Source organism: Taudactylus pleione, unplaced genomic scaffold (assembly GCF_031769625.1).
Source record: "Taudactylus pleione unplaced genomic scaffold, aTauple2 ptg001003l, whole genome shotgun sequence".
Lineage (NCBI taxonomy): Eukaryota > Metazoa > Chordata > Amphibia > Anura > Myobatrachidae > Taudactylus > Taudactylus pleione.
This window is the reverse complement of record NW_028285404.1, coordinates 123,798-137,842: the sequence shown is the minus strand read 5'-3', so window position 1 is coordinate 137,842 and position 14,045 is coordinate 123,798. Positions and strand designations below refer to the sequence as shown.

At 46.2% G+C, this 14,045-nt stretch overlaps 1 protein-coding gene across 3 annotated transcripts in view; it reads left to right on the top strand.

The window, feature by feature from the left end:
- Positions 1-12,311, top strand: part of LOC148454337 (uncharacterized) — a 36,819-nt gene extending 24,508 nt beyond the window's left edge. For 2 of the 3 annotated variants that reach the window (XM_088461017.1, XM_088461018.1), the window contains one exon: positions 7,667-12,311. In XM_088461017.1, the coding sequence (XP_088317143.1) occupies positions 7,667-9,393 (1,727 nt within the window). In that variant the 3' untranslated portion in view covers positions 9,394-12,311. The remainder of the gene's footprint in view (positions 1-7,666) is intronic. The other variant, XM_088461019.1, reaches the window with a different exon arrangement.
- The last annotated feature ends 1,734 nt before the right edge of the window (positions 12,312-14,045 follow it).

Here is a 14,045-nt window from a genome sequence, read left to right as displayed (position 1 = left end):
GCCCGTGATTGGGGATTAAACATTGGCACTTAGAGGTGCTCCAGTCTGAGTACAGAGTACAACATTGTGGAGAAGAGCTTAGATTGCAGGGAGGGGTGTCCATATTTACAAAAGCAAGTTTCCTGTAGGAGGACTATATGCGTCTTGAGAGAATGGATCTTTGAAATAACTGCGGCCGTTTCTGGGGAGTGTTGAGATCCCGGACGTTCATAGAGGCTAAAGAAGGTGGCATTGCAGGAAATAGTAGAAATAGTCTAGTAGAAAGCAAATGGACAGAAGCTCCTGATTCATTGGGTAGATGTAGGTTGGAGGTGGGGTGTGAGAAGGGCCAATAGGGTCTTCCGACACAGTAATTAGGACAAAGGCGGCCGCCAAGGTGTAGATCGTGTTATCTAAAACATCTCCAAGGAAAAACAGAGAAGCAAACAATCTAGGCATAAGATACTGCCAGGTGCATGGGGAGAAGGGTCTAAAGAGTAAGGGTGGGGGCAACAGCGCTCCCTGGGTGTGTGAGATATAGTAAAAGAGTATTGTAAAACTAAACCGTGGAGACTAAAAACATGGATGCCTATCAAAAGGAGTAACTGTACACAATTCAACAAATTGGTAATAAACACATAAGAATACAACATCCACTGAACATGAGATTATTATCAATCAGCCCAGAAGACAGTTACTGTTTAGTCGAAGAGGGGATCTAATCAACTGTGAAACGAGCAACGTCCTGCTACATAATTCGTCACCGATACAGTACAGAAGTCAGTAAGGTACCACTACTAGGGGTTTGGACCATAATAAGAAAAAGACATGAGTATCGTCTTTCAGGAAGTATTGGTCACCCTGCGGAGGAGGACCAGATTCATCCAGGTGCGTCAGTAACTCCTTGCTTTCCCGAGGGTCACATATGATGAAAGTGTGGTGTTGGGAAGACTTAGTACCTCTAGTAAAATGTTGGGAAATGTCTCCACCCCTTTTCTTGGAGGTTTTGAGTTTGGAATTCTGCATGATGAGAATGACAAAGATAGACACTCTGGAGTAGTTAAGACAAAAGTGCAGCAGTTGGGAGCCCGTGTGCAGTAAATAACCGAGAAATACCAGCACTGAGTTCTTGTGTTCACAGATTATTAGGGGTTGAAATGGCCAGGGGACACAAGGCCAGCTGATCAAGGGGTCATAAATGGGGAGCATGGTCCTGAATCAACGAGTGATGTGGCAAGAGTATTCCTCTGAGGGGGATATGGGAGATGAGTAGGGGGCAGAACTGGGAAGACTCAATGGAGTGTGCCAAATCTCAAGCCTTGAGCAAAGCTCCACAGTCCGGGGGCGCACAGAGGCTAATAGGGCTGCAGAAGCTGTAAAGTAATGGAGGTAATGCAGGAGGAGATGCAGCCCCCAGCTGGGAGTCTCCCGCAGATCCAAATCTTTCTCTGCCGCTGTGCTTGGACCCGCAGCTGTGGTGGCAGGCAGTAACACAATAGAAGCACCCGGCGTGGTATCACTTGTGACCCCAGTATCCAAATACCTGAGGGGTCTAGTGGGAGTGGGAGGGAACTGGGCGATCCGCAGTGATGGGTTTCCCACCGTCAAAAAAAAAAAAAAGGCAGGAGTGACCAGCCAAGCAGGGAGTTGCCTCACTGTCTACAGTGTTCCCAGCTCTGGCATGCAGGTCCAGCCTCCAGGCCAAGAGGGCCAAATCGTGAACGTCCGACCGGTAGTTAGCAACAAGAACTGGAGAGTCGCGTAGAACCGCCAGCTGAATCCCTATTCCAGGTTTCAGGCACACTCCAGTCTGGGGAGCCATGAAAGGGGACAGGTCTCAACCTGCAGAGATGGAAACGTCCCCCGGCTTTGCGATCCATGTCTCCCAGCAGCAGCACCCAGTGAGTAGTTTGGAGCACGTGAAAGGCCCCCATTAGAGGGGAGAGGAGCCCAAATTATTTTGGAAGCAGACCTACGCTGGGAGCTCAAGCAGATCACGTCCTTTTTGGCTGCAAGCTAGGCCATGCCACCTTTTTTACTTCTTATTTTAAATGGATACAAGTAGTACATATAAGTCATATATACAGCATTATAAATACAAATAATATCCTTTATATGGGGCCACAAGGGATCTGCAGCACCTTTAGAAATGACAAAAAAAACAGTATGAACAGAAAACACAGGATGAAAGTGACATACAATACAGAACATTGCAGAACATGGACATTGTTTAACAACATTGCTGCGTCAGCAGTCCTAAAACTCAAATATGCAGCAGGGTGGCAGAACCCAAAGGTTGGGTGCTGTTATAGGCAGTGGGGTGGGTGTGGTGGTAGAAGCAAGGAAAGGAAAAGCACATGAGGGAAGAGGGCCCTGCCCGTGAGAGCTTAAAGTCTAAAGGAGGGGGCAGAGAGATAGGGGTGACACAGAGTGGAGAGACAGTGAGAAAGGGGCAGTGAGTTAGGATGAGATCTGGAAGGCTTTGATGAAGTAGTGGGTCTTGAGAGCCCGTTTGAAATTTTTTAGATATGGAGAGTTTGATAGGAAGAGGAGAGAGTTCCAGAGGTGAGGAGCAGCATGGGCAAATCTTGGAGATTAGAGTAAGTAATCATCTGGGAGGAGAGGCAGCATTCATTGGTGGAGTGAAGTGGACAGACAGAAGTGTGGGAAGATTATCATCTCAGACCTGGACATGTTAAGCTGAATAAAGCACTGGTACATCCAAGAGGAAATAGCAGAGACAGTTGGAGACACGAGTGAGGAGAGAGGGGGTGAGGTCAGGGGAGGAGAAGTAGATCTGAGTGTCATCAGCATAGATATGATATTGGAAGCCAAAAGAGCTGATGCGCTCACCTAAAGTGGATGTATAGAGGAAGAATATAAGCGGTCTAAGAACAGAACCTTGGAGGACACCTACTGGCAGAGAAAGTGGGTGGAAGTGGAGTCATGAGAGGAGACTGAGAAAGAACAGTCAGAGAGGTAGGAGAAAAAGCCATGAGGGCAGTATCGCGCATACCAAGGAAGTAGAGTATTTGCAGGAGGAGAGAATGGTCCACAATGTCAAAATCAGCTGAGAGGTCAAGGAGAATGAGCAGAGAGTAGTGCCCCTTGGATTTGGCAGCAAGGAGTTCATTGCATACTTTCTTGAGGGCCGTTTCAGTGGAGTGGAGAAAACGAATGCCAGACTGAAATGGGTCAAGCAGGGAGTGAGAGGAAAGAAAGGCGACAGTATGCTCAAGGAGTATAGAGGCAAAGGGGAGGAGAGAGATGGGGCGGTAGCTAGATAGTGTCAGGATCAAGAATGGGGGAGACAAGAGCATGCTTGAATGCGGAGGGGACAGTGCCTTATGAGAGAGATTCAAGAGATGGGCAAGATGGGAACGGGCAGCAGGAGAAATGGAGGAGAGGGGAGAGGGTCAAAGGGGGGGGGGAGATGGAGGGGAGGACCACATCAGGGCCATGACCTCATCTCCAGATGCTGGGGAGAAAGAAGTCAATGGTAAAGTGGATGGGGAGAGGCTGGGTGGGAAAAGATGGGATGTGATGTCCTGACGTATTTCAATTTTGGATGTGAAGTGAGTGGCATAGTTAAGGGTCGAGATTGAAGAGGGGAGACGAGGAGGGTGGTGGGCAGAGAAGGGAATTTAAAGTGGCGAAGAGACAACAGGGTTTGGGGGACTAGGCAGAGATAAGGGTCTTGATATGACTGTTTAGAGAGGGAAAGCGCAACACTGTAGGTTGAGTGTATAAATTTTGAAATGGAGGAAGTCCGCATTGGAGCCCGATTTCCTCCACTGACGCTCTGCGGTACGTGAACACTTTTGCAGGTATCTGGTGGATTTGAATGCCAAGGTTGATTTTTGGATCTGTGAGGGTGATTAGTAACTGCTGGAGCAACAGAGTCAGGAGCAGAAGTAAGAGAGACATTGTATAGGAAAACTACTTGGTCAGGGCAGGAGAGAGAGACCATGGAAGAGAGAAGTGAGTCGATCAGGGAGGATAATGATTCAGCATAATTTTCCTCAAGGTTACGCTAAGTGATTGTAGCCTTGGGAGGCAGAGGTGGAGAAGGGGTGAGGGATAAGTTAAAAGAGAGAAGATGATGGCAAGATAGAGGGAATTTGGAGTTAATGAAATGAGAAATATCACCTTGGTGAGTGAAGACAGTCAAGTGAGTGCCCACTCACATGGGAGGGTGATGAGGTCTATTGAGAGAAACCAAATGATGATGTTAGGGTAAGGAGTTTGGAGGCAGAGTGGTCAGTAGGGACATTGATAGGGATATTGATAGTCACCTAAAATGATGATGGAGGAATAGGTCTGTAGAGAGGAAGTGGGGAGCCAATAAGCAAAGTTGTCAAGGTTTTTGGAGGGTTGGCCAGGGGGACGATAGATGACTGCTACACCAAGGTGAACTGGTTGGAAGAGGTGAACAGTGTGCACCTCGAATGTAGAGATTGAAAGGGATGGTACTGAGGGTGAGATTTGGTAGGAGCACCCAGAGGATAGAAGGACCCATGTACAAAGTTTTCTTTACAAAAGAATGAAGAATACATATATATTGTATGTTCTTGACATACAATTAAATACCACTTGTCTAAAGAGGTCCAGTGTATCATGAAGGAGGTATGTAATTTTCTCAATGCATGCAACATGCCAGATACAGCTTTTGACCGCTGGGAGTGGCGTGGGCTGTGTTCCGTGTGCTTCCAATGGGACAAATTATAGATATGGAAGCTGCTAGGACATGGAAAACCAATTTCGTGGAGGGCTTAGATAAGTCTTGGGAGATAAGAAAATAGTACAATCCATGGGTCCTTATTGAGTGGAGCTTCCAACAGAGTCGAGGTCCTCGTGTATTTTGTCCCAAAATAGAGATCTGAGGACATACCCCCCAAATATGACAGTTTATGGGGCCTCTCTCATGAAAATTTTGTTTTGTTCTGAAGTATTGGAATTTTAGAATTGCATCCCATGGTTGAGTTGGCGCTTGGGAACGGGGACAGAGAGGTCATAGGGCTGATGCAATCGGAAGTGGTCCTCAGGAGTGGCTGGGCATAGGTGGGTAACAGACTTTTCAGGTAATTACTATGTTTTACTATGTTCACCTTCTTGTACGCCTCTGATCTGGATATTGTTTCTCCTGTTGTCTGGATCCTACTTTTATTGTAACTGACGGAAATATTTATTTTTTTCAACTGGTTTAAATCCGCTTCTGCCCCCTGTTGGCAGGAAATTACCTCCTCCATCTTTATATCCAATTCGTCCATTCTGTCACTTATTTTTGGGCCTGATTTATTGATGTACGCAGTTCTTACAGTATATAAATGCTGCAGGAGGCTTCTTGTGTAAATCCTTCTGTTGACTTCTGTGATCCGCTGCTGCATCTGAAGACTCAGCCATCGCATCACTTGCATAAACATCTGCCATAGGAGTAGCCTTCCAAGGCCAGACACTGGCCTTCGCACTCGCACAAGACACAGACGACAGGCCTCCGTTTTTGGAAACTCTTCCCGTCGCCGCTCTGAAACGGTCGCAGCCTGTCAACCAGGCTGCGTCTTAGGGGGCACTGCATCGACGACACAGGACCCGTCCTTCACAAGCACAGAATGGGTCCTGTGCATGTTCGGTCTTCCCACCGTCGTAGATGTACACAAGAAGGGCATGTGTCCTCCTAATATTAGTATGGGTGATGCATTTACATCATATTATAATAATAATAATAATTTTATTTATATAGCGCTTTTCTCCCGCAAGACTCAGTCGCTTTACAGACATTAGAAAACATGGTGCATTGTTCAAGGATTAGGTGTTGCAGAAAATAGAGAACCACATGGAGATAATTAAAATCAACCAAAATCTAGAGAGCACAATATGCATAATGCAGGGTTGGTGCAAACATTTTGATTTAATAACTTCCACGGGTCATATATTCCACCAACAAAAGGTAACAGATGAGGCAGCCATCTTGGGCGCACTATGTAGAAGAGATGAGACAAAATGGGTGGTTGCAGCATCCTAATGCTAGGAGTAAGGTCCCACCATAATCGTCAGGTCCATGTATTTTTTTCATCCCATCTATGAGTGTACCAGGTGAGGCAGCCATGTTGGGCGCACTACGTAGGATTACCGGGGGTGGAATAGGTTATAGAAGGTTATAGACACAAAATGGGTGGTTGCAGCATCCTAATGCTAGGAGTAAGGACCCCCACCTTAATCGTCAGGTCCATGTATTTTTTTCATCCCATCTACGAGTGTACCAGGTGAGGCAGCCATGTTGGGCGCACCACGAAGGTTACGGTGATAAGCCGTACAAGGATCCAAGGCATATTTGGGAAAACTGACGTGTGGGGCAGTATGATGTATCCAGTATGAGTAGATCTATGTGAAGTACATCCTGCCTATGGAGGATGCACTTCATTGGAGGTTTAACACGCAGGCATATCATACAGTGGGGCATGGTTCAAAACAGGGAATACTAAACACAGCAAACAGTGATGCAGTTTGGGCATGCTATATATGGGTGACTGAAACATTTGTAATATAATACACCCTGACTGAATAGATCCACGTGTTTGTTCATACTGCCCAAGAAATAACCATCCAAGGCAGTCCTCTGGGGCGCACTGTGTAGGTTACATCTGGCAGGGTGTGCAAGTAGCAGAAGTATAACATCCGGTCAAAGAGAATATAAAAATAATGAATGAGAGGCTAAATACAAAGGTATAAAAGGCCATCTTAAAAGAATAGTGACAGCATTATAAGGCAAAAAAACCATGTTAAAGTTAATCAGAAATGAAAAATAATAGTGTAAACTGTAACAGGTAACATGACTGCACCTAGCGTTTCCCTCGTTCGAGTGTGAGAGCCTGTCGCATCCAGAAGTTTGTTGCGTGCGATTGGGATGCGACAGGCTCTCACTCCAGAAGTTTGTTGCGTGCGATTGGGATGCGACAGGCTCTCACTCCAGAAGTTTGTTGCGTGCGATTGCGATGCGACAGGCTCTCACTCCAGAAGTTTGTTGCGTGCGATTGGGATGCGACAGGCTCTCACTCCAGAAGTTTGTTGCGTGCGATTGGGATGCGACAGGCTCTCACTCCAGAAGTTTGTTGCGTGCGATTGGGATGCGACAGGCTCTCACTCCAGAAGTTTGTTGCGTGCGATTGCGATGCGACAGGCTCTCACTCCAGAAGTTTGTTGCGTGCGATTGGGATGCGACAGGCTCTCACTCCAGAAGTTTGTTGCGTGCGATTGGGATGCGACAGGCTCTCACTCCAGAAGTTTGTTGCGTGCGATTGGGATGCGACAGGCTCTCACTCCAGAAGTTTGTTGCGTGCGATTGGGATGCGACAGGCTCTCACTCCAGAAGTTTGTTGAGTGCGATTGGGATGCGACAGGCTCTCACTCCAGAAGTTTGTTGCGTGCGATTGGGATGCGACAGGCTCTCACTCCAGAAGTTTGTTGAGTGCGATGGGGGGGTGGGGTTGAATTGAAGATGGACTGGTAGTATTCCTGAGCTGCAGTGTTTTGAGAAATTGTTCTATTTTGGTTTAGAAAGTAGTTCAAAGTCCAAATTATGATGTCATTTATAAGCCTGGGAATCCCCCATATATCCCTGATGAAGGCGACTCTTGAAACATGTACTGATTATTGTAACTATAAATTTGTTTGTCCTTTTTATTCCCAGCAGATGGACCCAATAGTGGGAATCCCTCGGAGGAACATCTCATTTTATCTCCAGGGTGTGAAATAGAAGATAATGACATCACACGAGATTCTCCAGGAGAGAACCCCATTACCCTAAATATATACCCAGTACTGCACAGTGCAGATACATCATCTGGTCCCTCTGTGCATGAGGAGTGTTCTCCTGATACCTCAGACACTGTTACACATAGCACAGCTCATAGAGGTTCCAAAGGAGAGGAATGCATTGCACAGAGTAGAAAATCTATTAGATCTCAACCGGCTCACCCAGGCAAGAAGCCATTTTCATGTTCCGTGTGTGGGAAATGTTATACACAGTGTTCAGCTCTTCATAATCATAGAAGACTTCACACAAAGAAGAAGTCGTTTCCGTGCTCGGAGTGTGGGAAATGTTTTACATGTAAATTAACTCTTGTTAACCATCAGAGAACTCACACGGGTGAGAAGCCATTTTCATGTTCTCAGTGTGGGAAACATTTTGGACATAGATCAGTTCTGACTGTACATAAGAGAACTCACATGAGTGAGAAGCCACTTTCGTGTTCTCAGTGTGGGAAACATTTTGGACATAAATCAGCTCTGGCTGTACATAAGAGAACTCACATGGGTGAGAAGTCGTTTCCGTGCTCGGAGTGTGGGAAATGTTTTGCACGTAAATTAACTCTTGTTGACCATCATAGAACTCACACGGGTGAGAAGCCATTTTCATGTTCTCAGTGTGGGAAACATTTTGGACATAGATCAGTTCTGGCTGTACATATGAGAACTCACATGGGAGAGAAGCCACTTTCGTGTTCTCAGTGTGGGAAACATTTTGGACATAAATCAGCTCTGGCTGTACATAAGAGAACTCACATGGGTGAGAAGCCATTTTCATGTTCTGAGTGTGGGAAATGTTATACATGTAAATTAGCTCTTGTTAACCATCAGAGAACTCACACGGGTGAGAAGCCATTTTCATGTTCTCAGTGTGGGAAACATTTTGGACGTAATTCAGCTCTGGCTGTACATAAGAGAACTCACAAGGGTGAGAAGCCATTTTCGTGTTCTCAGTGTGGGAAACATCTTGCACATAAATCAGCTCTGGCTGTACATGAGAGAACTCACATGGGTGAGAAGCCATTTTCATGTTCTGAGTGTGGGAAATGTTATACACGTAAATCAACTCTTGTTAACCATCAGAGAACTCACACGGGTGAGAAGCCATTTTCGTGCTCTGAGTGTGGGAAACATTTTGCACATAAAACAGCTCTGGCTGGACATCGGAAAATTCACACGGGTGAGAAGCCATTTTCATGTTCTGAGTGTGGGAAATGTTTTGCACTGAAAACAGCACTGGCTAGACATCAGAGAACTCACACGGGTGAGAAGCCCTTTTCATGTTCTGAGTGTGGGAAATGTTTTGCACTGAAATCAATTCTGGTTATACATCAGAGGTGTCACACGGGTGAGAAGCCATTTTCATGTTCAGAGTGTGGGAAATGTTTTGCACAGGCATCATATCTGGCTGTACATCAGAGACATCACACGGGTGAGAAGCCCTTTTCATGTTCTGAGTGTGGGAAATGTTTTGCAAATAAACAAGCTGTAGTTGTACATCAGAGATGTCACACGGGTGAGATGCCCTTTTCGTGTTCTAAATGTGGGAAACGTTTTGCACAGGCAACATCTCTGGCTGTACATCAGAGACATCACACAGGTAAGTAGCAATTTTCCTGTTGTGGGAAACGTTTTAAATTGAAAGCTCATCTTTTTAGAAATCAAAAGACTCACAGAGCTGAGAAAGTGTTTCCGGGTCCTGAATGAGGACGATGTTTTAGACAGAAATCAAATCTAATTGGGCCACAATTCATGAACGTTTTGAGTTTGGAAATGGAAAGTGTTTCTCCTGCCGCACATTCTTCATTGTCCTCTCCTCCCTGATCTTTTTTGCTATATAAATGTGTGAAGTAGTGGCCATATACTAGTGTTACTACTGTGTCTGTGTATTACTGTCCTAGATATTGTATTCTTGCATTTTATTATTACTCCTCTGCACTGAACGAAAGTCACTTTTGTATTGCGGAGTGCAGTTTTTGGATCTGGTGCCCTAAATGGTATAAAAAAATGTAGGGGTTATAGTTCTCGAAGAGTTAACTAAGGATAACTTTATATTAACTAATAACAAACCTTCAGACCTACAACCTGACAGAACTATAAGTATCAGCATGTCCTGGCAACCAGGGTCTGCTGGTACCTGTAGTCTTTCTTTCAGGCTTGCATTCTACTTGCAAACAAACACTGCACCTGTAAGGAGCCATATGACACCAAATGACAGGATTCGAGCCCGTTCTTCTAATTAAACAGTAGTAGTTTTGCCCTGATTGGTCAGAGCGTGTAAAAAGCTTCTCTGATCACGAGCAGCTGTTTTTAGCCGCAATCAAGTACATTGATACATTGTATGAATGTAGTGCACTGTATTTATGCATCAGCCCTTTAGTCCTATCAGAGAAATTGATAGGACAAGGATAGGACATTGATGAACAGCGCCATCATCGGGACAGGACTGTCCTATGTGAGGAAGTCTTTTCCGAATTGCCCACGTTCTGGTGGAATCAGGGAGGCTGGAGTGAAACCTGTGTGTTCCTTATTAGCAGTGAAGGTGTGGAATTCCACATTTACATAGAGCCAGCTGGAATAATCACTGGAGCACAGGAAGGGTTTAAAACTCCCACACTCCTGCTACCGGACAAGCTGGCCGGACGATAGGCCAGGGGTGGTGGTTAGCATTAGGGTGCCAAGACCTGGAAGGTCCACAGATATTGTAACTGCTGACTGTTAAGCACAAGGAGTGCTGGGACATGTACTTTTATGCTTTATGTTATTTGTTTGTTATGCTAAAGTGTAGTGTTTGCTGCCATTAAAGACACTGTTTTACCGTATACCTACCTGTCTGGAGTCCTCATTTCTATAACCCATGTTCAGGGCCGGTGCTACCATTAGGCAGCTTTAGGTGGCTGCCTAAAGGTGCCGTCCACTTCAGGGCGCCACTGAGTCCACACAAAAAAAAAAAGGATGTCTAAATTTCAGTCCGAGCCAGGACTACTGATGACCAAGGCTTAGTCAGCAGTAATGGTGGCTGTCCCTTCTCTTCCAGTACTTCCCTTTCCTCCAGGTGCCAACATGTCACTTAACATAAGAAGCAGCTGCTACTGAATGGAGCCTGGTAAAGTATGTTAATTACTTTTTGGCAAGGAGAAAGGAATAATAGGTGGGTGAGTGTGTGTAGACAGACTTAGTGTATGGGGGTGGTGGGGGTGGTTTTATTGAGTGCTGACAAGGTTAATGTGTGTGTGTGGGGTTTAATGAGTGCTTGCAGGGTAAGTGTGTGTAGTAGGGTTTCATGAGAGCTGGCAGGGCAAGTGTGTGTAGTAGGGTTTCATGAGAGCTGGCAGGGTAAGTGTGTGTAGTAGGGTTTCATGAGTGCTGGCAGGGCAAGTGTGTGTAGTAGGGTTTCATGAGAGCTGGCAGGGTAAGTGTGTGTAGTAGGGTTTCATGAGTGCTGGCAGGGCAAGTGTGTGTAGTAGGGTTTCATGAGAGCTGGCAGGGTAAGTGTGTGTAGTAGGGTTTCATGAGAGCTGGCAGGGTGTGTGTAGTAGGGTTTCATGAGTGCTGGCAGGGTAAGTGTGTGTAGTAGGGTTTAGTAAGTGTGTGTAGTAGGGTTTAATGAGTGCACACAGGGTTAGTGTGTGAGGGGGGTGTTGCTGTTACTGAGTGCTGGCAGGGTAAGTGTGTGTAGTAGGGTTTAATGAGTGCACACAGGGTTAGTGTGTGAGGGGGGTGTTGCTGTTACTGAGTGCTGGCAGGGTGAGTATGTGTGGATGGGTGCTGAAAGGGTGATTGTGTGTGGAAGGGGTTAATTGAACAGATGTGTGACATAAGTATGTATTGGGGCACATATTTGTGGAATAAATTATTTGGGGGCACAGATGTATAGCATATAAAGAATTTGAGGCAAATCTGTGGCATATGTATTGGCATTGTGTGGCATATTTCACGGCTATGTGGCATACAATAATTATGGTGCGCAGTTGTGTGGCATATGTATTGGGGGCACAGATGTGTGGAATATTATGTATTGGGGCACATGTCTGGCATTATGTACTGGAGGGATTGATGTGTAGTATAATTATGAAGTGGGGATATAGCTGTGTTGTATATAATGAATTTGTGGTACAGATGTATGGAATATGTATTGGGGCACATATGTCTGGCATTATGTACTGGAGGGATTGATGTGTAGCATAATTATACAGTGGGGCTATAGCTGTGTTGTATATAATGCATTTGTGGCACAGATGTATGGAATATGTATTGGGGCACACATGTCTGGCATTATGTACTGGAGGGATTGATGTGTAGTATAATTATGAAGTGGGGATATAGCTGTGTTGTATATAATGAATTTGTGGCACAGATGTATGGAATATTATGTATTGGGGCACATATGTCTGGCATTATGTACTGGTGGGATTGATGTGTGGCATAATTATACAGTGGGGATATAGCTGTGTTGTATATAATGAATTTGTGGTACAGATGTATGGAATATTATGTATTGGGGCACACATGTCTGGCATTATGTACTGGAGGGATTGATATTTTTTTCAAAAGAATATACAAATAAATTGTTTAAAAAATCATACAATGTGATTTCCGGAATTTTTTGTTCTGATTCTGTCTCTCACGGTTAAAGTGTACTTATGATGGAAATTACAGACCTCTCTCATCTTTTACAGTGCAATAAGTTGCACACTCTGTGGCTGTCCAAATACTTTTTTGCCCCACTGTATATAGATATTTCTTCTTCAGGGTCCATAGGCTCCACAGGCAGACCTTGGGTTGAATGTCATCCGTTCACCACGCAGTTAATTTTTCTCTCCCAGGACGCGCCGGGCCACTCTCCCTATACCCGACCCCCCCGAGCCAGAGGCACCTCAGTTTCATTTGTTGCCCAGCCGGAGTCGGGTCACTGTAGACGCAATGGGGCTGTTTTTCAGCCCCAGAAGGTTTAATTTTTTCTGAAAGAACTTAGGACCTCATTCAGAGTCAGTCGTTGCGGCCGCACGGTCGTACGCCACCGATGTTCGCTAAACTGCGCGTGCGTAAAGTTTGCAATGCGCGTGCGCAAACTAGACGCTACGATCAGAAATTTCTCTCTCCTTGAACACAGCCAGGTCGGTAGTTTGAGTGACAGATTGAGGCGTTTGTGGGTGGTAACGGGAAGGTGCTTGAAAACGGGGGAGTGGAGATCCGAACGCAGGCGTGCCTAATTATGCGAACGGCGTTTAATAGGAGTGCATAATTAACAAAGCGTCATGGCACACGTGACATGGGAGGTTTGTACACTGACATGATCGTAGAGCTTAAGAGAGGGTATGGTCAACCTTAAGCTCTACGACCAGTTCCGATGGTCTCGATTAATCCTTATATGCCCGGAGATGACGTGTAATGTGTACGAGAAGGGGGCGTATTTTTTTGTCTTCCGGCCGCTTCCTCCCCTTGGTCAACCAGCTAACGATCCGATCTTAGGGACGCAACATGCGAGTGCATCATTTGCATATCCGGCCCCTTTACCCATGCGACCGTGCGGCCGCAACGACTGACTCTGAATGAGGTCCTTAGAGCGGGCAGCGCCGGACTGTCCATAGGACGTCCGCCCTGCCGCTACATCACAGCGCAGCACCGCAACACCAGTACTGATCTGGGGATGGCGGTGGGACCCCGAGGTCTGTGCTAGCCAGACCTCGCGGGACTCCCTGGACTGCAGCTGGGTCTACAGGGAACAGGTAAGAGCGGATCTCCGCTTAATGCAGTCTTTTCCTCCTGGTCTCAGAGGACAGACCGGAGATGACGGCAGTGGAGCCAGGCATACTAGTAACCCTGCGCTTCCACTAGACCACCAGGGACTTGTAAGCTGGTGTCCCAGGGGTTAATTGCCGGCCAGGGGAGGCAGCTTTCCCTGTTCAGCGGCTCCTCCCCTCGGCTCAGCACGCCTTTTCACTGCGGTCTGGCTTTGCTGAGCTGCTCTCCTCCAAAGCCATGCCCCCTCAGGTCTCCGGCGCCCATTATGTTGGTGGCAAAGTCGCAGTTCTCCCTGGTCAGCATGTGCCGCGTCCCCCTGCATATCTCTCCCTTTTAGGGTCAGCGGATGTAGCACTATAGCCTACCAGACACTGAGGCTGCGTAGTTGATTATAGTGCCATAGTGCAGGTTCTTTTCTGCATTGTACATCACTTCTGCTAGCGCTGTCTGTTCTTTCACAAACTGTCAGTATATATATCTATACCTTTTTCTCTGATTCAATGCCCTATCCTACA